At 37.5% G+C, this 25,941-nt stretch overlaps 3 protein-coding genes across 13 annotated transcripts in view; 2 read left to right on the top strand and 1 right to left on the bottom strand.

Moving 5' to 3' along the window:
- Positions 1-7,213: 7,213 nt before the first annotated feature.
- LOC129236048 (ruvB-like helicase 1) lies at positions 7,214-8,990 on the top strand. Its single transcript, XM_054870242.1, has 3 exons — positions 7,214-8,178; positions 8,247-8,445; positions 8,510-8,990. Exons 1-3 carry the CDS (start codon positions 7,362-7,364, stop codon positions 8,862-8,864), a joined length of 1,371 nt encoding a protein of 456 aa, XP_054726217.1. The 5' UTR covers positions 7,214-7,361; the 3' UTR covers positions 8,865-8,990.
- A 184-nt stretch (positions 8,991-9,174) lies between these two features.
- Positions 9,175-10,785, bottom strand: LOC129236055 (uncharacterized). Of its 2 annotated transcripts, none has more exons than XM_054870253.1 (3): positions 10,490-10,785; positions 10,331-10,431; positions 9,175-10,209 (listed from the first exon to the last, which is right to left on the bottom strand). In XM_054870253.1, exons 1-3 carry the CDS (start codon positions 10,542-10,544, stop codon positions 9,268-9,270), a joined length of 1,098 nt encoding a protein of 365 aa, XP_054726228.1. In that variant the 5' UTR covers positions 10,545-10,785; the 3' UTR covers positions 9,175-9,267. The 2 variants fall into 2 exon arrangements, with proteins under 2 accessions (XP_054726228.1, XP_054726222.1); XM_054870247.1 differs by having other exon boundaries at positions 10,325-10,431; positions 10,490-10,784.
- Positions 10,786-14,778: 3,993 nt separating this feature from the next.
- LOC129235964 (serine/arginine repetitive matrix protein 2) overlaps positions 14,779-25,941 on the top strand; it is a 256,950-nt gene continuing 245,787 nt past the window's right edge. For 9 of the 10 annotated variants that reach the window (XM_054870141.1, XM_054870081.1, XM_054870151.1 and 6 more), the window contains exon 1: positions 15,051-16,441. The gene's annotated coding sequence lies outside the window, so the exon portion shown is untranslated. Of the gene's footprint in view, positions 14,953-15,050; positions 16,442-25,941 lie in introns of those variants that run through there. The other variant, XM_054870072.1, reaches the window with a different exon arrangement.

The raw sequence follows: 25,941 nt of genomic DNA, 5'->3' as shown, positions 1-25,941 counted from the left end.
GATTTGTTTAATTATTTTTAAGAATATGAAGAAAAGCTAAATTAATTGCGCAATAGTTAAGTTAAATATATTGGATTGATTTGTAAATGAACTAGTGTAAAATTTAGATTAAGAAACTTTTATGTTAAAAACATTCCAGTTTTTTATAATATTGTTGAAGTACTATTAAAAGACCTTAGTCTTACTGTGTACTATTTATATAAACAAATAAATAAAATAAAATAAACATGAAAAAAATTGGCTACTAGTAATAAAGAGTTGTAACAATTATTATAAATTATGAAATTTGGATGTTCGTGTGTCCAAAAAACTTGCAGAGTAGGGGAAAGTGAGAGAGCAATACGATACTACATTTTGAGGGGAAGTTGCAAGTTTTTACTTGTAAGAATATGCAAATGAGAAAAATAGTTGATCGCAAAGTAAAAATAAACACGAATTAAAATGTGCGAATTGAGGCAAAGTACTCAATTAAAAAAAATGCTGATTAAAATGGAGACTGCAAGTAAAAATATTTTAGATTGAATTTATAAAGTTTATTTGAAGTCACATATTGAATAGGAATCGGCCAATGATATAGAGGTATGTGTTGAAATATGATACTTTGAATATCAACCCTACAAATGTAACAATGCGTATGTCAGTTAATGACATCTCTGGTAAATATGTAATCACTATTTTTATTATTCGAAATTAAACGTTTGAGTATCACACATCGTGTTTTTTATTCGTCTGCGGAAAACTCAATTTAATTTATCAGGTTATGGGCCCAGATTACGCGTGTTCAATTTAAAGTGAAGTTGAAGATTTATTTCGGCATGAGTTCCATGTACCAAATCGAGAAGCTGGACGAAAAGAATTATGATTCTTGGAGCGTTCAGATGCGTAGCGTGTTGGTGCATTCGGAATTATGGAAATATACGTCTGGGGAATGCAAGAGAGAGGATATAGCAGATGAAGGCGAAGTGGCGCAGTGGATTGCTCGCGATGAGAAGGCTTTGGCCGTGATTAACTTAAGTGTAAGGCCAACGCAACTGAATTACTTGCGGCATTGCAAAACATCGACGGAAGCGTGGAAAAAACTGAAGGAAGTTTATCAACCAAGTGGTCCGGTAAGAAAAGTTTCGCTTTACAAAAAGTTGTTGAGCCTAAGAATGACAGAGGGCGAAAACGTTGCGACGTACTTAAATGTGTTTACGACAATAATGGACAAATTAGCTGAGGTGGGCTTAGAGCTAAATCAAGAGTTAGTTGCCATTATATTATTGTCTAGTCTTCCAAAAGAATACGAGAATTTCGTGATAGCGATGGAGACTAGGGACAATCTTCCAGCGGTTGACGTGTTAAAATTGAAAGTTCTAGAAGAAGGCGAGCGTCGTGGTAACGTGAATGAGCATGCATCAAACGAAATTAACATACAGCAAGCGTTTGCAGCGAAGGCGACGCAGGGTAGCGACAGAGAAAAGAAAAACGGTAATTTCAAAAATGTTACATGCTATCGCTGTGGGCAGAAGGGTCACATAAAAAGCAATTGTCCGAAAACAAACAAGTTCGTGAATTCAACGAAAGAAGATTCAGCGAAGAAGCGTCAACAACAATGTTCGTTCACTGCTTTAGGTGCAACAGACTTCGACACGTTCGGCAGAGGAAAATGGTGCTTAGACAGTGGTGCGACTGCGCATATGTGTTGTGACCGTACGTTGTTTTCGAACTTCGTGCATCATACAGAATCGATCGCATTAGCAGGGGACAACAGTATTCGTGCCGAGGGTAAAGGCGATGTTAAAATACAAACTGGCATGTGTGATTTGACATTGAAAGATGTTTTATACGTACCGGGTATGAGAGGCAATTTTATATCAGTTGGCCGTGCCGTCGAAATGGGTTGCGCAGTAAGCTTCAACAAAAAATATGCAACGGTGAAAAAGAACGGTGATGATATCTTACGACTCAAACAAAGCAACAACTTGTTCATGTTTGAAGATAAGCGTAGCAGTTGTTTTGGTGCCATGCAAAAGCAAGCAATCATATGGCATAATAGGTATGGGCACTTAAATTATACCAGCTTGAACGAACTGGCACACAAATCTTTAGTTCATGGGATGGAAAAAATAAGTTTCTCGGAAAAGCCAGTATGTAGGACATGTATGTTATGCAAAATTCATACACAACCGTTTCCAAATACAAATGAGCATAGATCAAAGAATTTGCTAGATTTGGTGCATACGGATGTATGTGGGCCTTTTGATACACCGTCGCTAGGTGGATCAAAATATTTTCTGACATTCATAGACGATATGTCAAGAAGGATATTTGTCTATTTCATAAAATCAAAAGCTGAGGTGTTCAACAAATTTGTCGCATTTTGTACTATGGTTGAGCGACAAACAGGAAATCGTATTAAAGCGGTAAGAAGCGACAACGGCGGTGAATATATAAATAAACAGTTGAATGATTTTTTCGAGAGTCGAGGCATTATACGTCAGTTGTCAGTTCCCTACACTCCGCAGCAAAACGGGGTAGCGGAAAGGGCCAACCGCACGTTGGTTGAAATGTCCAGAAGTTTGCTGGTGCATTCGGGTATGCCCGATTCGTTGTGGGCAGAAGCGGTAGCGACGGCAGCGTATTTGCGCAATCGTGCGCCAACCAGAGCGCTCAGCAATGAAACGCCTTATGAGGCGTGGTATGGCAAGAAACCATCAGTGCAGCATTTAAAAGTATTTGGTTCTGTGGCAGTGGCATTGGACAAAACGCATCATAAGAAATTCCAACAAAAAGGTAAGCAGTATGTAATGGTTGGATATTCTCTGGTGTCAAAAGCATATAGGCTATATGATGCAGAAATGCGGCAGGTAGTCGAAAAGCGAGATGTGTTATTTGATGAATCCAATAGCGTTGGAATGTGTAATGATGAACAAATTACATTTGATCTGGTAGATACGAATTCAATCCAAGTTAGCACTGATACAGCTGGCCGTGTAGATGACGATATCAGTAATTGCGATGGCGATGGTAATGTAAGCGATGAGTATGTAAGTGCTGAAGAAGATGTTGATCGCATTGGACGTGGTAGGCCTAAGCTTTTGCGAAATGGCCAAAGAGGGCGGCCACGAAAAATATTTAATGTTTTAAGTGCTATGAGTACAAAAGATGTGTATGTGCCTCAAACATACGCAGACGCAATTGATAGCAATGAAGCAGATTTATGGAAAGCAGCTATGAAACACGAGTTTGACTCTTTAGTCACAAACAATACGTGGTCTGTGGTCGATTTACCGAAAGGTCAATCGGTAATTGGCTGCAAGTGGGTATATACGTTGAAGCGCAATGAACGCGGCGAAATAGAGCGGTACAAGGCACGTTTGGTGGCCAAGGGTTGTTCACAGAAATATGGCGTTAACTATTTAGACACTTTTTCGCCAGTGTGTCGATTCGAAACTATACGGCTGATACTGGCATTAGCAGCAGAATTAAAATTACATTTACATCAAATGGATGTATGCACAGCATATTTAAACAGCGAACTTAAAGAAGTAGTGTACATGAAACAGCCACAAGGTTTCACTGAAAATGATAAACCCACAAAAGTTTTAAGGTTGAACAAGGCCATATACGGATTGAAGCAGTCTGGAAGAGCTTGGAATTTTAAGCTAGACGAAGCGCTAAAAGGTCTAGGTTTTACTCAGTGTGAGAGTGAACCTTGTTTGTATAAACAGGATGTAGAAGGTAACCTATTTTTAATCCTTGTTTATGTTGATGATCTACTTTTAGCATGCCAGTCAAAGAGCGTCATGACTAAGGTTAAAGAACAAATATGTAAGACATTTGAGTGTATTGACAAGGGTCCTCTGCGTTTATTTCTGGGCATGCAAATCGATCGCGAAGGTGAACTAGGCGATATTACCCTTGGGCAATCACAATATATTAAAGAATTGTTGACACAACATGGTATTGAGGCATGTAGACCAGCATCAACACCATTGGATGCAGGTTTTCAGGTGGCATGCAATAACGAACAATGCGAGAAAGTTGATCAGATCTCTTATCAATCTACGATTGGTGCCTTGATGTGGTTAGCGATATCAACAAGACCTGACATATTTCATTCGGTAGCAAAGCTAGCACAACGAAACAAGGACCCACACCACGAACATTCGGCAGGAATTAAGCATATATTAAGGTACCTCGCATCGACCATAAACACAAAGCTTCGATATAAGGCAAGTGGTCAAGCATTAATAGGTTACGCCGATGCAGATTGGGGCGGTAACAGAATTGACAGACGTTCATACACGGGCTATGTATTCTTCTTGGCAGGAGGGGCAATTTCGTGGAAGTCAGAAAAACAAAATTGTGTAGCGTTAAGCAGCACAGAGGCTGAATACATGGCAATGTCATCGGCAACAAAAGAAGCATTACATCTAAGGCGAGTTATAATTGAAATTGGGTGTGGTGATGGCCGAACTCCAACGATATTGTACGGAGACAATATAAGTGCACAAAATTTGGCAAAGAACCCTGTGCATCATGCAAGGACGAAGCACATAGATATAAGATATCATTTTGTCAGAGAGATTGTTCAAAAGGGTGACATAAAGTTAGAGTATGTATCAACAGATAGTATGATAGCCGATATTTTAACAAAAAATTTGTCAAAAAAGAAGCATACAGATTTAATGAAATTGTTAAGTTTAGAATAATGACATTCGCATTGAGAAGGGCTGTTGAAATATGATACTTTGAATATCAACCCTACAAATGTAACAATGCGTATGTCAGTTAATGACATCTCTGGTAAATATGTAATCACTATTTTTATTATTCGAAATTAAACGTTTGAGTATCACACATCGTGTTTTTTATTCGTCTGCGGAAAACTCAATTTAATTTATCAGTATGAATGTACTTCTGTGCCCAGCCTCCAGGCTCCGTTGCTGCAGTTTCGAAAATACAAATCGAAAGCATTGAAGATATCTTTTGTGTTTTATGCTTGTATTTATTGGTTATGAACTAATTTGGTAAGGAAAATATGAAGAAAACCAGAACAATACAATTGCTAATGGAATGTTCTTCATCAGTCAGCGATGATGAAATGGAACAAATTATTAGGAACAAAATAAAATCATGTGGTGCTAAGTGCATATTTTGCATTTTACTTGTATTATTATTATTATTTTTTTTAATTTAATACGAGGTAGCTCAACTGAAAATAAATTAATTTTTTTTTTTTTTTTCCGCCAACAATTTAATCAGCTGTTTATTAAACTTACAAATTATTACTAGTTCTTGAACTTGTTTTGATATTTTTCTCTTCAAGAGCGAATTCTCGGTAATTAAGTTACTTGATAATTTTTACACGAACGATCTAATATAAAAATTACAATTTGTTATATTAATAATAAATTTTGTTTGCGGCCACCGTAGCCAAATGGTTGGGTAATTATTACCAGTCGCTAGTGCACAGGTTCGAAACGGCGAGCATAAAAACTCAAATGATAAAAATATATTTTTTTCTAATTAGTGTTCGGCAGGCAATGGCAAACCTCCGAACTTATTTCTGCATAAAAACAATCTGCCGTTAGGAGGCGGCATAAAACTGGTGGTCCCTACATTTGAGGAACGACGCACAACTCAAATAGGAAGAGGAGCTCAGCCAAATACTCATCAAAGGGTGTGAGAGCCAATTATTATCATTTATGTTATTTTGTTGTACGTAAGAAGGATCGCACAGATGGTTGAGGACTTCGCTAAATTTGTAGTGTCGGTGTCGTGACAGAACCGTGCACGATGGAAGAGGCTTGTCGAGGCCCTATGCTTCCGAGAGGATTGAACAAGGAAAGAAAGTGCGTGTAGCGAGTACACATAACAGAAGTAAAACTTTCAAGGCAGACAAAGACAGAGGGAGAAACCCGAGAGAAAATGACAGAAAGAGAGAGAGAAAGAATGAGAGCGAGAGAGAGATGGAGAGAGAGAAAGAATATATATCTAAATAAATTCACACTGTTTGCAGAGAATACAAATAGACAAAATTTACAACGCGCACTATTCCGAGCGTTTATCACCCGCACGAACGCAGCGATTCCAGGACCGCAGTAACGGCACAAATTACCGCCAGGCAATACCAATAAATCCGACGCCGGAATGGATAGTACGCACAAGCACTAGCCGGAAATAAGCGCCAAAAATAGGCACCAAAAAACAAACGCCAAAAATATTGGAACCAAAAAACGCCCCAAACAGTAGGCACCAAGGAAATATAACGCCAAAAAGTAGGTACGAAAAATATATTTCCTACAAGTTTGCACCAACAAATAAACACCAAAAAGTAGGCAGTGTTATTTCTCACTGGAAATTAGCAACCACAGTGAAAACTTCAAGAAAAATAGCCTAAAGTGTATCTAAGATATATATGAGGTATAGCTCTCTCTCTCTCCTTTTCCTCTACGTTATATCTTTTTTCTCTCACGCGGAACGAAAATGCCCAAAACGTTGCATGGCCTTGAAATTTTGCTCTCCACTCTCGCTCATCCATCAACGCCTAAAAAGTTTCACTTTAAAAATTTTATTTCTGTTTTATTCTTTTTTATTAATTTTTAAAGAAACCCATCTATATGGATTCCCCTTCATATAAAACATTAATATTATTATTTATTGGGAATATATACAATATAACCCTAACTGAATTAGCAGTAGCCATGGGCCTTCAGTGATATAAAATAACTATCATCGATTATGCAAATTCTTTTCAAAACACGTAAAACTTTGAGTGAAAAAAGTCGATTCGCAATATGTCGACATTCCGAATATATTGCGATACGCCCTGTGAAAGTATTTTTTCCATAGGAGAATAGAACAAGAAAAATTGAACACTTCCTCAAATTATATAATCATTATCACAAAATCATATAAATAATACAATATAATATAAACAAACTTCCATATTTTGAAACTATTAAAGTTTTCAACCAACTGTTTTGACGAATTGTAAACATTAAAAAAAAATCAGTTAAACCGTTCACCCTTATATATTTGTTAACGGTATAAAATGCCAAACATTCGCGTGGCCAGAGTATAAAAGTTTGAGAAAAGAAAACGAAAACTGTATGATATTATTCCAGTTGGGAACTACAGTTTCACTTAAACTGTGCAACCTTACGCACTGTATAGAAAGCTTATTGCTATGAAACGTATATTGCTAAGCAACTCTCAACACTTTGACAGCTGTACGTGCACTAACAACAATAGTAACAAAATAGCGTGCACTGCTCTAATTGTCACAGTCAAACATTTAAAATTTTCCAGAAAAAGCGATAAGTTTGATCAATAAAGTCAGAAATCGAGATAATCTATAAGTTTCCGTCTATATGAAGATCGAGGAAGTAAAAAGTACTGTGCGCACGCAGCGTATTGCCGCACATAGTCATGTGAAAGGCTTGGGCCTCGACGAGAATGGTGTACCGTTGCCAATAGCGGCCGGCTTGGTTGGGCAAAAGGGTGCACGTGAGGCTGCCGGTATTGCTTTGGATCTTATAAAATCAAAGAAAATGGCTGGACGTGCATTGCTGCTAGCCGGTCCACCGGGCACAGGCAAGACGGCAATAGCGCTTGCCATAGCACAAGAGCTGGGTAATAAAGTGCCCTTCTGTCCAATGGTGGGATCTGAGGTTTTCAGCAGCGAAATCAAAAAAACCGAAGTGTTAATGGAGAATTTCCGACGTTCAATAGGTTTGCGTATACGTGAAACAAAGGAGGTGTATGAGGGTGAAGTTACGGAATTGACACCGGTCGAAACCGAGAATCCCATGGGCGGTTATGGCAAAACTATTAGCAATGTGGTTATTGGTTTGAAAACAGCCAAAGGTACAAAGCAATTGAAACTCGACCCAAGCATTTTTGAGTCGCTACAGAAGGAAAAAGTCGAGGTCGGCGATGTGATTTATATTGAAGCGAACAGCGGTGCAGTGAAGCGGCAGGGACGCAGCGACACTTTTGCCACAGAATTCGATTTGGAAACTGAAGAATATGTACCTTTACCAAAGGGCGATGTACATAAAAAGAAGGAAGTTATACAGGATGTCACATTACACGACTTGGATGTGGCAAACGCGCGACCACAAGGCGGACAAGATGTGCTCTCAATGATGGGACAATTGATGAAGCCAAAGAAGACAGAAATCACAGGTAGGTGCCCAGTAAAAAAGGATGCAAAAGTATTCTATTGTTGATGGTACTAATTTAAATACTTGCAGACAAATTGCGTATGGAGATTAACAAAGTCGTTAACAAGTATATCGATCAGGGCATTGCCGAACTTGTACCGGGCGTGCTCTTTATTGACGAAATACATATGCTTGACTTGGAAACATTCACATACTTGCATAAATCACTCGAATCGCCGATTGCGCCAATCGTCATATTTGCTACGAATCGCGGACGTTGCGTAATACGGTAGGTGTTCCATAAATATGTAAATCAATGTTGTAATTTTAAACTAACAATGGTGGCATTGCAGTGGCACAACTGATATCGTATCGCCACATGGCATACCATTGGATTTGCTGGACCGTTTGCTGATCATACGCACTTTGCCATACTCCTCCACGGAAATGGAGCAAATTATCAAACTACGCGCACAAACTGAAGGCCTCCAGTTGGAGGAGACGGCATTTAGCCGTCTCAGCGAAATCGGCAGCACATCGACGTTGCGCTATGCAGTGCAACTGCTGACGCCGGCACATCAAATGACCAAGGTGAACGGAAGGACACAAATTACAAAGGAGGACATTGACGATGTCCACTCGCTGTTTCTTGATGCAAAACGTTCTTCAAAACATTTATCGGAGAAAAACAACAAGTTCATGTTGTAAGCCGAAATGATAATTAAACAACTTATTAATTCTGCTTATTTTCTACAAATAATTTCATTAAAATTAAAACTGTCACCAATACATGATTTATGACTTTTACGTAATAATATAATATAATTTGAATTATTTTGAAATTTGTTTGTCATATCTCATTTAAGTAGGAAAATACTTTTTTGCTACCATTTTTACCAAAAAGGATTTAATTTGTTCCACTTTATTCACCTTCTTAAATACAACCTTTTGTAAGGGAGTGTCAAAAATCGAATGCCACTAGTGAGCAAACCTTTAATAATTGAATCATGGTCATATCTGACATTTTAATAGGCGCATTTACTCGCAATTCTAAAAAAACAAAATCGTACATTAAATAAATTCAAGGGCTTGCTAGCCTTGTTTCCGCCATTCACTCGTTACATAAAATTAGTAAAGGTTCAACAACTTTCTGCTCCTTCAGCCGCCCCATAAAGTTTAGAATGCATACTTTTCGATGCCTGGCAAACTTCGAAGCATTCTGGCAACGTTGCAGACATATATTGCAACGAAGTAAAGAATTTGTTTTCACCACGGAAGGCCTTTTCAGTACCATCGTACGATCAAGAGCAAAAGTTACACAGGCACGTCTATATTTTGTACTTAAATGTTTGCGTATGTGCACATTTAGCGCGGGCAAGGAGTTCTTTACAGAGCCGCACCAGAATATGGGGCACTGTTGGTACACTTTTCGGCGTTTTTTACTTCGCTGCTTTTTCATTTCGCAATCATGGGTTGCCATTAGCATTTGATGTTCAAACTGCAAACCACACAAGTGACAAAGAGCTGGCGGTCCCCAATGAAGCGCCAAATGGGAAAGCATTCGTTTCGTACTAATTTCCACTTCGCCACACAACGTACACTCAGTTCTACCATTTAAGTAAAATATAGACTTCTCTTCGGTAAACTTTAAAAACTCATGCTTATCATCCGTCTCCGCGGTGGTATCAATATTCGAGTACATATCAGGAAACGCCATGTCGTCCTCTAAATTGCATTGGATGCCTATCGTTGTTGTTTGATTGGCAGATTTCGATGTTTGTTGTGCGCGATTTCGGCAGGGATTAGGACTATCGGTGGATACGGCAACATCAGCAACGTCTGGCTTCACCAAGGAACCTACGTCTACTAGTTGCGGTGGTGGTGTCGTTTGCGTAGATGCAGCAAAACATGGCTTTCGAATATCTATACTATTGTGTTGATCAGTTATCTGCAGCAGTGTTTGCGCTGAGTAAATTTTATTCTGTGTTGCTATCTGCTGAGTAATAAAACGGGTCTCCACAACTATCATTTGGGGCATCTCCACCCAGAAATTCTGTAATTATAATAGGATACACCTTAAAATTAGCATACAATTTGTACAAGTTTCGAAGTAAATGCAAACGTCTTAGAATTTTCACCCGTAAATGTCATATTGAGATATTTCGTACCTGTACCTTTGGGGGGCTCAAAGACTTTGGAACGCGCACCACAGAACCACTACTTTTAGGTGCATTTCTAGGGGTGATGTCAAGATTTTCCACTGGCATTTCCATATCTGCAATTGAGTTAAATGTAGTAGTAGTCAAATAAGTTATACACCTTCGTCTACTCACCTGCAGATTCCAATGTTACTGTAATGATTGGATCAGAAGGTTCACTTTTCATCATGACGCTAACCTATTCGGCGGATTGTAACAGACACCAAAAATACATAGTGCACCAGATGGGCTGGTATTTAGGCAAAATCTTTTTTACACAGGCGTTTCACAAACTAAATAACTTCTTGCGGATTCACGCACAAGTATGGATAATTTACAGGCGCGAATATTCGAAACTTGCAATAAACAATTCGCAAAAGGATGATGGCTGAATCGCTGTAGTTAGCAGGGTTGCATGTGCATTTCAAATGCTTATCGATCATCAGAAAATGTGCTGGGTTTTGTTGCAATGAGTACTCGGTTACACGATTACTGTATTGCAAAATTGCTTCAAAAATTTCACGAATCATATGAAATCAAGGTACGTATGTATATATATATATATATATATATGCAGCTGTCATATTTATTTAGGTATGAAACGCGTTGCCACTTGCCAGCAATAGAAAATGCAAGGAATCAAGACAAGCAATTGGCAGTGTCCATAAAAATAATGGACAATAAGCAAGGCGCATCTATTCATGGCGGTAGCCTTCGAGCAACAACAACATTTCTTGAATTAGAGCTGTCAAGGGAAAGAGAATAGAAAAGTGGCATTATTGACAAATTACTAAATTTGTCGCACGTTCATAAAAAAACAACAACTTTTCGTCATTACGCTTTACTGACATTTCAAAATTAAGGCGAGTTGAAGAATAAACAATCAACTTCTCTAATCACATCACCTTCTATACGCCTTGACAATAAATTTGTAATAAAATTGCATTTGCATGAGGCGACCGCCATAGCCGAAGGGCTTGGTGCGTGACTACTATTCGGAATTCAGAGAGAACGTAGGTTCGAATCTCGGTGAAACACCAAAATGAAGAAAAAGTTTTTTGTAATAGCGGTCGGCAATGCCAAACCTCCGAGTATATTTCTGCCATGAAGAAGTTCCTCATAGAAAAAATCTGCTATTCGGATCCGGCTTAAAACTGTAGGTCCCTCCATTTTTGGAACAACATCTATATATATATATATATATAGGTGAATTTTTGACAGGCGATAAACGCTTGGAAAATCGCCTAGCAAAAATTGATCTGCTGTCTTCCTTGAGGTAATCGATTTTTTCGGCAGATAATTTGTTGAATCATCATTTACACGAGTGTTGTTGAATGCTGTAATTCTTTGAATTATATTCGAAATGTTTTGTTTGCATTACTTTTAATTATAATCGAAATGCTTTGTTGTTTAAGTTGAAATAACTGTTTTTCATAATTGTTATCGAAAAGTTATCCGTATCAGCAGTTAGCGGATAGGAACGCCCTTAGCTGTCTAAAGATGGGTGAGTACTTTTGCACTGAATAGAATAAAGGAATACATGTCGCTATTTGCTGGAAGAGTGTTATAATATCTACATTTTTTTTTTTTTTTTTTTTTTTTTTTTTGAAGAAATTGAACCCAGCATTTGTGATGCCAAGTAAATAATCAGTCACACAAATTCCTGTCGAAGAAAATGTGTATGCATGTTTACAGAGTTTTTCGTAAGAAAAAATTGTTGTCGTTAGTCATTGAGAAACTCATATTAAGAACATTCTGTATATCTAATCTGTGAGATTTTATACTCATAGACTTAATAAAAAAATTAAATTAAATTAAAATAAACTCATAATTTTAGAGACAGTTTTTGATTTGTTGTAGTAAATTAGTTTGGGAAAAATAAATTGTTTTTGCGCAAATGGCTTAAAACTGTTCTATGGTCAAGCTGTAGCGCCTGGGCGATGCTATAACTACTTACAAGACGGTCAACCTCGATTATTTTGGCATTTTCCATATTTTCTTTAATGTCAAAAATGTCTGAATCGAATTACCGAAACTGAAATTGCACGTAGTTAGCTGCTACAGCATCGACAGCAGAAACAACATTCACAATTTCAACGGCCTGGCTTGCATTTTCGCCTTCATCGAAGAAAAACTGTAAAATGTACCGAATTCGCTCTTTATTGACTTCCATTGTTAACACCTTGTACCATACAACTGAATGGAGAAACAAAAAAAAGCAAAATAATTTTTTATTGTGAGATTTTAACTGACAACGAGCACAAACTTTAAATTGTTTAATCGATACCTTACGAGATATCGACTACTGCAGCCCTATATCGAGAAAGTTATGGATTTCTTTTTTTCCAAAATAATATATTATATATGTATTATAATACATGATCTATACTAATATTATAAAGAGGAAAACTTTGTTTGTTTGTTTGGTTGTAATTAATAGGCTCAAAAACTACGGAACCGATTTTAAAAATTCTTTCACCATTCGAAAGCTACATCATCCACGAGTAACATGGATTATATTTTATTTTGGAAATAGGGCTCGAGATATAGGTCAAAACGTGGACCCGGGTAACCTTCGGATGTGTATGTACAATATGGGTATCAAATGAAAGCTGTTGGTGAATGCTTTAGTCCAGAGTATTTTTCATGCCGCTCCGTGACTAGGGTCTCGAGATAGAGACCAAAACGTGGACCCTAGAATGTGTTTGTACAATATGGATATCAAATGAAAGCTGTTGGTGAATGCTTTAGTCCAGAGTATTTTTCATGCCGCTCCGTGACTAGGGTCTCGAGATAGAGACCAAAACGTGGACCCTAGAATGTGTTTGTACAATATGGATATCAAATGAAAGCTGTTGATAAATGCTTTAATACAGGGTAATTTTCATACCTATTGATGACTAGGGTCTGGAAATATATGCCAAAACGTGGACCCGCCGTGTCTTTGCACCGAATTAAACCAAACTTACACACATTGTTAAGGAGGTATTGAAAATGGGTTTCGTAAAGTTTGGTTGTAATTCGGAGCAGTGGCAACGGGTACAGCGTTCTTTTGAGCCAGCCATAATGTCGCTTACTTTTTTAACGCTTGAGGCGGAACTGAACTGTCAAATTGACAGTGTTAGTTACAATGTGTCAATATTTCTTTCTGATTTGGATGCCATAAGGAAAAAACGTAAGTGCAACATGTAAAAATTGTTTGTGAATTTTTTTGGAGTGGATTTTGGAACAGTGAATAATTTCTTACGAAATTTGAGAATTTAATGTGAAATCCGAATGAAATTATGTGTTCGTGGAAAAAACAATTTTTTTCGTTTTTTTTTTTTTTGAAAAATATAAATGGATAATGGTTAAAAAAGCTCCAATGCTTAATAAAACATATAAATTGAAACGAAAAATTCATGGATGATCAGGAAAAAAGACGATTGTTTATTCATATGCGTTGATTTGAAATTTAAAAACAATCTTCTTTTTTCCTGATTTTCAATTTATATTTTATATTTATTCAAAAACAAATAGAAAAACAAAAAATATTGTTTATGCCAAAGCGCTTGAATAAAGAATAAAGAAATAAATAATATGAAATTCACATATTTTCTGTTCTAAACCATATCTATTCTATTTTAGTGTGTCCACCGAAGGGGGCCGGGTTTGCTAGTATATGTATATACATTAAAATAATTAAAAAAAAATAAATAATTGGCGCGTACACTTCTGTTAGGTGTTTGGCCGAGCTCCTCCTCCTATTTGTGGTGTGCGTCTTGGTGTTGTTCCACAAATGGAGGGACCTACAGTTTTAAGCCGACTCCGAACGGCAGATATTTTTATGAGGAGCTTTTTTTTTATTAAAATAATTAGTCACTTTAAATTTGACTACTTTAGTCGGGTAAATACAACAAAATAAGATGCCTTTGTTCCCAACACAGTCGCGTCCTTATTATTAGGACAAGCCAGACTAGTAGAAGAAAAGTTTTTAGAATTGCGCTTGACGTTTATTTCACAGCTAACACATTTTCTCTTTTTTGAAAGCTAATACATGTTTTCAATTCGTTTCAGTGCATTATCTTGCGTCCAAAGTTAAAAAAGTTAAACGTGACGAAATTGAAATGCAATGGCTTTTTTATTTTGCCTTCAATTTAGTTGAACACATCCTTCAGAGTTGCAAAAAGCTCTTTCGAAATAATTAATTACATGGCACACAGTTTTTATATTTAATGGTACAGCTAAAAAGTACAGGATACGTAAACATGATTTCATAAAGGAAAGTTTTAAACTTCTCGTTTTCTTCTAAAAGTTTTAGTCATCTTTATTTGTTATTTTATTTATCTGAGCATTTGAACCAACGGCAACACTGTCAGTTATTATGAACGACGACGCAATGTTCATAGCGCTGCGTCTACGCTTCAGTCGGCTTCGTTCACCGTCTCGATGCGGTTTGTTTTGTCTGATTGGATTAATCGGTGCAACGGTATCTCATTAAAGTGGATAATATACATATATAGAAAACAAAAACAAATGCCAATTAGATTTTGACCAAGTTTTACCAATACCGAAGACAGTTGCCACGAAATATCAAATATTTTAACGTAGTGCGTGTGGTAAGATGGAATATTGTAGTGAAAAAGTTGGGCAATAAGTAGAATTGTGTAATTTTGGAAACGTCTGGCGGCAGATTGCAATTCATAACGCAGAAGTGTGAGAGTAAGCGCGGACGACGAGTGGGGTAACATTGCCCAACACAAGATCCATTTTCAAATATAGCAACTATACCACAAGCTGCACGCAGCTTCCAGGCGTGCAAACCGAAACTAAAGTGTGACCGAAAAGTGCTCCAAGCAACAAAATCCATAACGACATACACAATTACTGCGTGATTGCGTTCTTGGTCAATGCTGTGACCGTTGTTCCTATTGTGCACGATCCCCACTTCCCGTGCTGTGTGCATTGTAATCGCTCTGCAAACATACCATCCCACCAAGAGCGCAACTACCGCTGCCTTCACCTAACACCAATAACAAAAACAATACCTACCATACACTCAATCGCCACCCACACACATTAACGCCCAGATCAGATATTCGTTGAATTTGTTGTTGTGGTATCGTAAAATTAGTCGTTATTCCGCCTTTGTCATCGTATTCGTTGTTGTCTTTTTAGCGCCGTCACTATCGCTGTCGTTTCCGAACTTGACTAAGTTGTTGTTAGTATTCGATTAATTTTCGGCAGTTTTTTATGCCAGCTTTCGCAGCTACTGCCGGCGTTGACAGAGGCAGAGTTTATTGTTTTTTTTTTGCCTTATTTGACACTACGGCCAGCTACGGCGTTAAAACCAAAAATAAAACAAATGAATTGAAGCAAAGCAATAAAAGTCAGTCAGTGAAAAAAGTGATTACGCATATGTATGTATAGAGTCCGTGCATGATAAAAGAAGTCGAAAATAAATATTACCGATAAATCCGTGATAAATGGCAAAACCATGAGTTAAATATCCATTGTATATTTAGTGAATAATGGAAAAAAGCAACTCGGCTGCACTTTGAGTCACTTGTGTCTTTTATAGCCTCGCCTCCCGCGTACACTTCTATGATTGCTCACCTTAACAGCTGCACAATCGACGAACAAAAAAAAAACAAAAACAATATCACCTCCAGCAGACACAACACGGCAAGCTGTCGTACACCAGCGATAACAATTAATTGATTAAAAATATAGTGTTTGTACTTTGTAGCGTGGGCATAGGAAGGCACGTTCACAACAATTATACATGCCAGGTACATATGCAATGGTTAAAGCCGCCACACCGTCGCCATATTCCCCAAATATGGAGCACAATGCGTGGATCCTCAATTACTAAAGACTGCTAAAGTAACCGGCATAGAAACGACGTTTTGCCAGCGAAACAGTAAACTTGTGAAGTGTAAAAAGTGAAGCTAAAATCTGTAAAAAAAATTTAAAATTTAGTGTTTAGCTGCTGTGCAAAGCGTCTGCCGTAGTGAACGCTAACGCCATCTTTCAACTCTGCACATGCAATAAGCTCCTACGATTGAAAGTGAAAAATTCTTAATTTTAATGCTACATGAAAAGCGGGTATGTAAGATTTAATATTGTTCACAAATAGTTTCATAAAAGCGATTCATTTTTATGCAATTACGTAATTGTCTGATTCCCTCGTGGGGATGCTGTGTGTGTGAAAAGAAGTTTATTTCGTAGATTCATTAATTTTATTGGCATATGCATGCAAATGCTAATGTTTAACTGATTTTGAATAATTTGTAAAACAATACTTTGCAGTTCATTCCTCATCTGTTTTGCTTTGTTTTTTGTCTTGCATTTTGAAAAATTTATGAAAGGGCCAAATAACCAAAGCTAATGAAGCCGTTAACTCCTACCTAAATGAATTAAATACATACTTTCACAAATGGAAGCTAAAACTAAACTTCAATAAAAGCGAAAGAACTATTGTTAAGGGGGGACCCTCATTTAGACGGTCGAAAAATGCATCATTTTTGGGAATTTTTTTCTCAGGTAAAATAACTTCAAACGTTTTGTAATTCATAAAGTACTTTAATAAATGTCTTGACTGTCTACAAAAATTTTCGGAGAAGAAAAAAAACATTTTAAATATGGAAATATACACCTCGTCCATGGCACCTCATTCTATCTGTGTACATTCTAGCGCTCTGAATTTTTTTCTGAAATAAAAAAACCAAATTTTTTTTAAAACTTTAGGATAATACCTTCGATGTGACATTTTGATTTAAAAAAAAAATGTCGAAATTGATATTTTTTACCCAGTTTTATGTTAAAAGTGATTTTTCATGCATAAAAATTGACTTTAAAATTACAAAAAAATATGGAAATCTTTTTTTTAAAAAAAAACACTTAATGTCACATTGAAAACAATTTAATTATCTTTAAAATGAGCTATTGTAAAGCCTGATTGGTTCAATACAGCGTTCTTAATTGTGTACACAAAATCGAAAAATGATGTTTCGAGAAAAACGCGTTTAAAGTTTTGGATACAGGCGATCAGGCCACCCGTCGCGTCCTGTTAAAAATTTTGTCACTCCTTCAAAAATACAGATATCGACTTGAAATTTTGAAAGTATATTCTTAAATAGTTGTAGAATAGATTAAAATTATTTCCAAAAAATCGATTTTTTTGACCCGATAAATGAGGGTCCCCCCTTAATGTTATTATTATTTTTTGACGTGATTATGTTATGTTATGTTATGTTATGTTATGTTATGTTATGTTATGCTATGTTATGTTATGTTATGTTATGTTATGTTATGTTATGTTATGTTATGTTATGTTATGTTATGTTATGTTATGTTATGTTATGTTATGTTATGTTATGTTATGTTATGTTATGTTATGTTATGTTATGTTATGTTATGTTATGTTATGTTATGCTATGTTATGTTATGTTATGTTATGTTATGCTATGTTATGTTATGTTAAAGTATATTATGTTATGTTAATGTTAACTCATTCTCTATATCCATACAAAATATCCATCAAACAAATAAAATTAACATTTTCTTTTGTAAAATGCAACCATTCAATTAGTATTTTCTTATGACGTTATCACGTTAAACTATCGTCAGTAAACCGACTTTACAGATAACCTCTTTTTTTTGTTTTATTATCAGGTTCAAGAACAAGCAACGGAGATGGTTTTCCGACCTGTGAACATGTCACATACTATATAATTGACCATGTGAGAAACATTGATTTTCTAGATTCAGACCACAAACTTTCAAGGATTGGCCTTGTGATTTGTTAATGGTCATGGCGATTGCAAGACGCATCGGACATTGAAGTCTCTTAAGGGGGGAAGCTGGTCTAGAATTTTGAAAAAATCGAAAAATTTTTTTTTGTCTTAAAAGGTGCTTTAGGGTCTTAGAAATAATATACCAAATGAGGGATGCCAGCAAAAATGTCTAAATGCCCAAATTTTTCATTCGACGGCAGTGCCTCGCAGGTATGCCCCGAACGCTACTTTCAACTTTAAACGCGTTTTTCTCGAAATCACTTTTTTTAAACTGGCCGAAGACATAACTCGAACAAATCTTTACCGATTCTTACGAAATTTTGACAATACATTCGAAATACCTTTCTCCGGAGACGTACGTAGGATTTTTTATTTATATTACATAGTTTTTTTTTTAATCAACAATTTTATGTCGTTCTTTATAGTGAAAATTGTAACTTTTTGTTCAAACGTGCATCATTTCGCGAAAAAACAAAATATCGAAAAAATCCTACGTACGTCTCTTTCTGTTGTTATATAGAAACTAAAAAAATTTTATTTTTTGATCCAGGACAAAAATTAAGGAGTTTACGTCTTCGGCAATGGACCCACTAGAAAAAAAGGCGCGTTAGGAGAACTGCTGGACAGCGGCCATTTTGAAATTAATTCAGACGAAAAATTTTGTATTTGTACCATGAAAGCTATATTATTAAACCTATTTCACAGATTTTCGATTGATTCCTTTGTTGAGTCAAAATAAATTCATAAAATATGCCCATTTTTTGCGCTCTAGACCAGCTTCCCCCCTTAAACTCAAACGGAAGATTGGTTGGGATCATCGGGATCCTCGGAATGAGAACTTCTTCACCTTCGAATTTTCCTTTGAGTATCGTCGCGTAAATCACATTGTTCATCAATTTATTTACCACCAAACGCGTGCCATTGCAAAGTTTTGGTGGGCTTATGTTTCGAAGCATGATTACTACGGAGCAAACAACGTTCATTGGCCCAATGCAAACGCTAGGATGCAAGCAGTAATGAGAGTTGCAATCATATCGAAACGCTGCTCGATTCAAATCAGCACTTGATAATTCTCTTCTTGTGTGTCGAAAATGATCTACTTGTTGATCTCTGTTATTCACTCGACGATTTCGCATTGCCAACCGAGCCGCAGCACGGGCTGCCTCGCTTTGCTCTTGTGATTGAGAAGCACTAAGTCGAGCCATACTAACGCGGCGCTCTTCACGGGCAATTCCTTGTGCTTCTTCAGTCGTTTCATTCATTCGCCATGTTTCGTATCCTTCTTGCATTACGGCTTTGTCGGGAAAGACTCGATCGTCTTGGTCGCTTCATTGATAATGATGATTCAAAGAGAATACAAATTCTGTGATTATATATTTCTGACAAAATTTATATTATCAAATTTTCTACTTAACCATAGACAAAACTACGTTTAGCTGTCATTTGCGTTTTGTTATTTCATATCAGATGCGTTTTTGTTATATGTACCACATTTTATAGTGACTTCATGGAAACGCGTTCGAATGGGATAAAAAGTATCCTATGTCCGTCTCCTGGTTCTAAGCTACCTCTCCACCAATTTTCAGCTAAATCGGTTCAGCCGTTCTCGAGTTATAAAAAGATTTGCCAGAAGTCACATTGAAAAAATATTTTGTAGCGAATGTTTTTTTCTGAATTAGGTAACTTCATTGCAATCTCGCTTTTTATTGCAATAGCGAAGATTTTTTTTCTTTGTTCACTCTTCTCGGAGCCTCCTCCACTTAGAGCCTTGACAAGACTCTTCCATCGTACACGGTTCTGTACTGTTGTTCTTGCACCGCCCCATGAGATGTCGGCATCTGCTAGTTCGCGCAGCATCGACCTTCTCCAAGTGTTCGATCTCTGCTCCCTTGCGGGTTCCAATCCAGTGCCATTCTCGTGATCCTATCTGGTGGTTTTCTCAATATGTGACCTATCCATCGCCACTTTCTACGTTTGATTTGCCTAAAGATGGGTTTCCTATTCGTTAATCTCCACAGTGCTTCGTTACTGATGGTGTTTGGTCAGAATATTCTGGAGATGATGTGGAGACATTTATTGATGAAAGATTGTAGCCTCTGTGTGATGGTGTTAGAGACCAGCTATATCTCACTTCCGTACAACAATAATTGCATGCCAGAGAGTTTGTGAGATAGGAGGCAGATGTCATTGACGAAGTCCAGGTCCTCAAGATGTGTGCTGAAACTCCATACGTTGCCTTTTCTTGCAGGGTCAGTTTGAGCATGACGTCATCAAGGTCGATGGCGAAAAGAAGGGCCGAGAGGGGAGACAACCTTGCCTTACGCCTGCGTTAGTAGTGAATGGATCGCTGATATCGTCTTTGTGAAGCACTGCCAGTTCGGAGTTCTCGTAGAGGGCTTTGATGAGGCGGATTATCTTGGCAGGAATTCCTTTTCTACTCAGTGCCAGCCATATTGTGACTCGTTTGATAGTGCCGAACGCCTTCTTAAAGGCTACGAACAGCATGTAGAGCGAAGAGCGCCACTCAACTGATTGTTCCACTATAATCCGAAGAGTGTTGGCTTGGTCAACACAGCTTCGGGGAGAGCGAAAACCAGCTTGTTCGTCTCGTAAGGCGCGTTCGATAATAAGTATTATTTCTTTATGTTTTTTTTGTTTTTGTTTTTGAATTATATATACATATATACACGCGTACACCCTTTTTGGGTGTTTGGCCGAGCTTCTCCTCCTATTTGTGGCGTGCGTCTTGATGTTGTTCCACAAATGGAAAGACCTACAGTTTCAAGCCGACTTTGAACGACAGATATTTTTTATGAGGAGCCTTTTCATGGCAGAAATACACTCGGAGGCGCGACCGCTATTAGAAAAAACTTTTTTCTTCATTTTGGTCTTTCACCGAGATTCGAACCTACGTTCTCTCTGAACTCCGAATGGTGGTCTCGCACCAACCCATTTTTGTAATACAGGGTGGCTGATGAATTTTGCTACATTAAGAAACTCAAATAACTTTTTTTTAGTGTATGGAATTCATTTATTTTTTTTTCAAGTTGAAGGTCATTAAATTTTATTAAATGTAGCTTAACTATTGTAGTTTTAAAAATAATTGAATTTAAATGCCTCCCATGCTCGTTGACACAAGTGCGGCATCTTAGTAAAAAGTTGTTCGTTGCTGCTTTGAGAGTTGCGACAGGAATAGCCACAATTGTTGCCCGAATGGATTGTTTTAGTTCATCCAAATTTGTTGGCTTTGTTTTATAAACTTCTTGTTTACATAAACCCCACAAGAAAAAGTCAGGTGCAGTAAGGTCAGGCGACCTGGGGGGCCAACGAAATTCGGAGTTTCTTGAAATCAGTTTATTGGGAAATTTTCGTCGCAACTCTGTCATAACAGTCTGGGCTATGTGAGACGTTGCCCCATCTTGTTGAAACCACACAGAGTTGAAGGGAAAAATTCTTTCAGCATTTTCAAATAACGGTCTCCAGTAACCGTAACGGTGTGACCATTTTCTTCAAAAAAATAAGGCCCGACAATACAGCGTGAAGAAACCGCACACCACACTGTCACGCGAAGAGGATGCAATTCCGTCTCGTGGAGTATCTGTGGGTTAGAAGTACTCCATATTCGACAATTTTGTTTGTTCACATTGCCGTTTAAATCGAAATGGGCCTCATCAGACATGAAAAGGCAGTTTAACATGTTTTGGTGTTCTTCCACCATTTGCAGGATCTTCTAGCAAAATTCCAAGCGAATCGGCAAGTCTGCTGCATTCAGTTTCTTAACCATTTGAATTTTGTAGGGAAATAAGTCTAAATCTTTGTGCATTATTGTTTGCAAAGACTGTCGGCTGACACCAAGTTGAGCAGATAAGCTTCTTGTTGAAACCCTTGGATTGCTTTGTATAGCTGCAGCTACAGCAGCGATCGTTTCCTCCGTCCGAAGTGGTGGGTTTCGATGATAAGGCCTTCTTGCGACTGTTCCTTGCTCAGCAAAATTATTCACCCGTCTCATTATGGTCCATCTGCTCGGGGGATCGCCGCCAAACATCCGCCTGTACTCTCTCTGTACCAAAACTACGGACTCCAGTGCGTGATAGCGGCGGACTATCCAAATTCTTGTTTACGTGTCCCAGTTATCCATTTTAATAAATTTTAAAGATCAATCTGCAAACTAAAACAAAAATGGAACAGATAACTTAAAAAGAAAAAAGTTATTTCATCAGCCACCCTTTATTATGATTATTTTTTGTTTTATTTTTTGGTACAATAACTCACTGTAGTATTGTCCTGTGATCGATCTTCGTTTTTCTAAAAAATGACGTCCTTCGCATCCCAAAAAATCGTCGCCATGACCTTTCCGGCAGCTGGGATTGTCTTCGCCTTCTTTGTAACAGATTCACCGTGAGAAATCCATTGTTTTGATTGTTGCTTAGTTTCTGGTGTGTAATGATGAATCCAGGTTTCATCACCGGTGACTACTCGATGCAAAAATTACTTCGAAGTTAACAGCCGCATCCGCTTGTTATCCACCGTGAGCAAACGCGACACCCATCGGGTCGACAATTTTTCCATCTTCAACTTATCATATAAAATATTAATTGCCGTTCCGGTCGACATACCTATGACCTCTGTTACTTCGCGCACTTTCGTTCGTCGCTCAGCGAGACGCATGTCGTGTACTTTTTGAATGATTTCCTCGGTAACCATGTCTGTCAGGCGTCCTGGTCACCGCTAATCAAAAACGGTTGTTCGCCCACTTTTAAATTCGTTGTACCAATATCTAACTGGTAGTCTCGTAGGTGGCTAAGCGACCCCATATACAGCATCCAGCTTTGCTTTTATCTACTCGCATTTTTCCCATCCAAAAACAAAAAGCCAATTACTGAACGATGCTGCTCTTTTTCCATCTTGGCGAAAATCACGAAACACGTCTTACTCGAATATCTGCGAAATCCAAACTAAACCATCAATCAGTCTGAAATTTGTTTTACCGTAGTTTGATAAATAGCAGCACACGATGCTAACACCAACTTCCTTCAGGAACGCCCGCTGTCATCAAACACGGGTACTTATTGAACCGCCCTCGTTCATTGCACCTTACAGCCAAAAGAACTTCTTTCGGCAATCTAATTTTGTCAATACTTCCGTCTTTCTCACTCAACCGCTATATATTCCAGGAAATAACAAATTGAGTAGTCCGTCTTTGCATAATAAATGAAAACCAATGGCTCGATCAAAATTTCAGCGATATTTGCACCGGAATGAAAAGGGGTTTTATTTTTAGCTACGGTGGGTTGATGTAAAAGTGCTCTAATTTTGTTTAGGTAGATAAACTCTGTTGCAGTAAATGGTTTCATCCTCCTTGACTACCATTCGAAAGGGCCGAGGCTTGAATTCCCGGGCATGAAACAGCAAATTATAGAAACAGTTTTTTCTAACAGCTGCCGCCTCTCGGCAGGAAATGGCAATCCCTTGAGTGCATTTCTGGCATGCAAAAAGCTCCTCATAAACCCCATCTGTCGTTCAGAGTCGGCATAAAACTTAAGGTACCTTTACTTCTGGCTCAACATCAAGACACACGCCAAAAATAGGAGGAGGAGTTATTTTAATTTTTAGTTGCACGTTTTCTTCTCGTGAAAAACTACTTTAAAATAGATTTCAGCACTCATGGAAAACTTGCAGATTTAGAAACATTTAATATTGTACTTTGCATCCCCAATCGAACTCCCTTCACAGCCAGTTTCTTAGCCGTACAAATTTTCTATACTTCTAAACTTAGCACTAATGACGTCAAAGCACTGATTGGGCCGTCGGCCTTAGTCTTAAAATGTTGCTCCCCACAAACCGGCCTTGCTAATCTGTCAGCCCCAATGCCTAGCGGCATTTTTCCCGTCTGTGTGTATGTTGCTTACACTATTTGTCTTACAGTTTTGCAGCTTTTGCCTTCATTTTGCAATGTTTTTTTAAATTTTATTTAGTTATTTAGTTGTATTTTCTTCGAAGTATTTTCAACACATTTCGCAGAAGCGCGGTATGATAAATTGCCGCTTTTGTTCTTTGTATTCTATATTTTACTTTTATATTGGTTTTTGTTTCTGCACATCCACATACAAATCTGTGTGTGTATGTGTAAAAGTTAATGTTCAACGCCCACTGTTGAGCAGCAGCTAAGACGCGGCGGCAGAGCTGTCGCCGTTCTAGGTATGTCTGCTTTAGTCGCTCGCGCTGCCGCATTTCATTTGGCTCTCATTACTCGCTGATCGTGTCAGAATACAATAAAATATAAAAAAGTTTTGCAAATCTTAAAAATTGGAGAATTAATGTTTGGAACATTGCAAAGAATTCGTTGTAAGTAGTGGGCAGAATTTCGCGATAATGCAATTGAGTAGTGGGCAAATTTGTAAATGTTTTCTCAAGTCGTATGAAGCATTTAATAATGTTTAACAAGTTGAATGCAGAGTCTTGGTTCGCGCGGCACCAAAGTTTATATACCCGGCGCATGTTTTTTTGAAAATGTTTTTCAGCAGTTTTTGCTTTTCTGCTGCTGATAATAGAGTGAGTGTCTCTAGAAATCGTTAAGTTAATTGCTTGCAAAGTTTTTAAGGGGACAGATACGAAGAAGTCAATATATTTTTTTCAAAATTGGCATACAGTTTATTTATACATTAAAATAATATACATTTTTTTCATCATTTAAAATGGCGGATGTACACTCAATTCTTCCAGGAAGCTCGCAGCGGGGCTTCTCAATCGGCGGGAATTGTAGCATCGCCGTCAGTAACCTGAATACAAAAAACCTAAAAGTTCTTGTTTATTAATGTCATAATTTCTATATAAATTAAAAAAAATGGGGGGGAAAAAATTCGCGGAATAAAATGCTTAAAAAAAAAGAATTTTGGGGCGAATTTTCCTACTATTTTTGCTTCGAAAAATTTTTTTTTTCGAAACTAGTAAATTCACATAGAAAGAAATATCGTAAAAAGGATGTGTGCAAAATTTCAGGGAGATCGGTCAATAACTTTTCGAGTTATCGTGTACGCGAATTCGAAAAATATAGTTTTGAGAAAAACACGTCTAAAGTTTGAATACATGAGAATTCAATGATTTTTGTCACTTACCGATTAATCAGCAATTCCAGCGCCATATAACTATTTGTCCTTCTGAAGCCTCGTAGAACTCATTCTGTTCAATTAGTTGCTGTTGACGTGCTTTACGAGCTTCTTTAGTGGCCAATGAGCTGAGCCGATTACCTTGAATCACTCTCTTTTCATCCAGTTTTTCGGCGTAAGATTTACATTGTCGACCAATTATAATATTTGAGGAGTTCATTGTTTCTAAAATCGATGTATATCCTTCATTGAATAATCCAGCAGCAATGTAAATATTAGACCATTTCATTTATTTTTTGACCCCGAATGTAGGTGTTTTGGAGCGAGACGCCAAACGGTAGAGTTGAAACTCTCATTTGCGTTTTGCGTGTGACCACCCAAACATCTTTCGAGCAATTCATCTCGTGATAAATCTAAAAATATTGGCTCTACGTGCTGCTGAATCTTTGGATGTAGTGATTAAAATTTTCTCCAGAGGCTTTAGCTTTTTGTCATTCGCACTTTTTTGTGTTAATTTGTGCGCTCATATAATTTATGGGAAAAATGGATGCCCACATGTTGTTTATATTCTAACAGAAACAAACTGTATAAATCAGTGAAAGAATTTTAAAAAATCGTACAAAAAATTAGCAAAAATTTTTAAATCATTTCTCCTAAGTTTCTTCAAAAATGTCAATTACTGTCCAAGTTAGCGCTTATGGTA

The sequence above is a fragment of the Anastrepha obliqua genome, chromosome 1 (assembly GCF_027943255.1).
Source record: "Anastrepha obliqua isolate idAnaObli1 chromosome 1, idAnaObli1_1.0, whole genome shotgun sequence".
Taxonomy (NCBI): domain Eukaryota; kingdom Metazoa; phylum Arthropoda; class Insecta; order Diptera; family Tephritidae; genus Anastrepha; species Anastrepha obliqua.
The sequence above is the reverse complement of the archived record's forward strand: the minus strand, read 5'-3'. Positions and strand labels throughout refer to the sequence as shown.

What these genes read in the sequence shown, in the direction of transcription:
- LOC129236048 (XM_054870242.1), top strand. Translation starts at nt 7,362, where the DNA reads ATGAAGATCGAGGAAGTAAAAAGTACTGTGCGCACGCAGCGTATTGCC. An exon ending in AAAGAAGACAGAAATCACAG is followed by an intron (nt 8,179 to 8,246) that starts GTAGGTGCCCAG and finishes AAATACTTGCAG; the next exon opens with ACAAATTGCGTATGGAGATT. An exon ending in CGCGGACGTTGCGTAATACG is followed by an intron (nt 8,446 to 8,509) that starts GTAGGTGTTCCA and finishes GTGGCATTGCAG; the next exon opens with TGGCACAACTGATATCGTAT.
- LOC129236055 (XM_054870247.1), bottom strand. Translation starts at nt 10,544, where the DNA reads ATGATGAAAAGTGAACCTTCTGATCCAATCATTACAGTAACATTGGAA. An exon ending in AGTAACATTGGAATCTGCAG is followed by an intron (nt 10,432 to 10,489) that starts GTGAGTAGACGA and finishes ACTCAATTGCAG; the next exon opens with ATATGGAAATGCCAGTGGAA. An exon ending in TGAGCCCCCCAAAGGTACAG is followed by an intron (nt 10,210 to 10,324) that starts GTACGAAATATC and finishes TTATAATTACAG; the next exon opens with AATTTCTGGGTGGAGATGCC.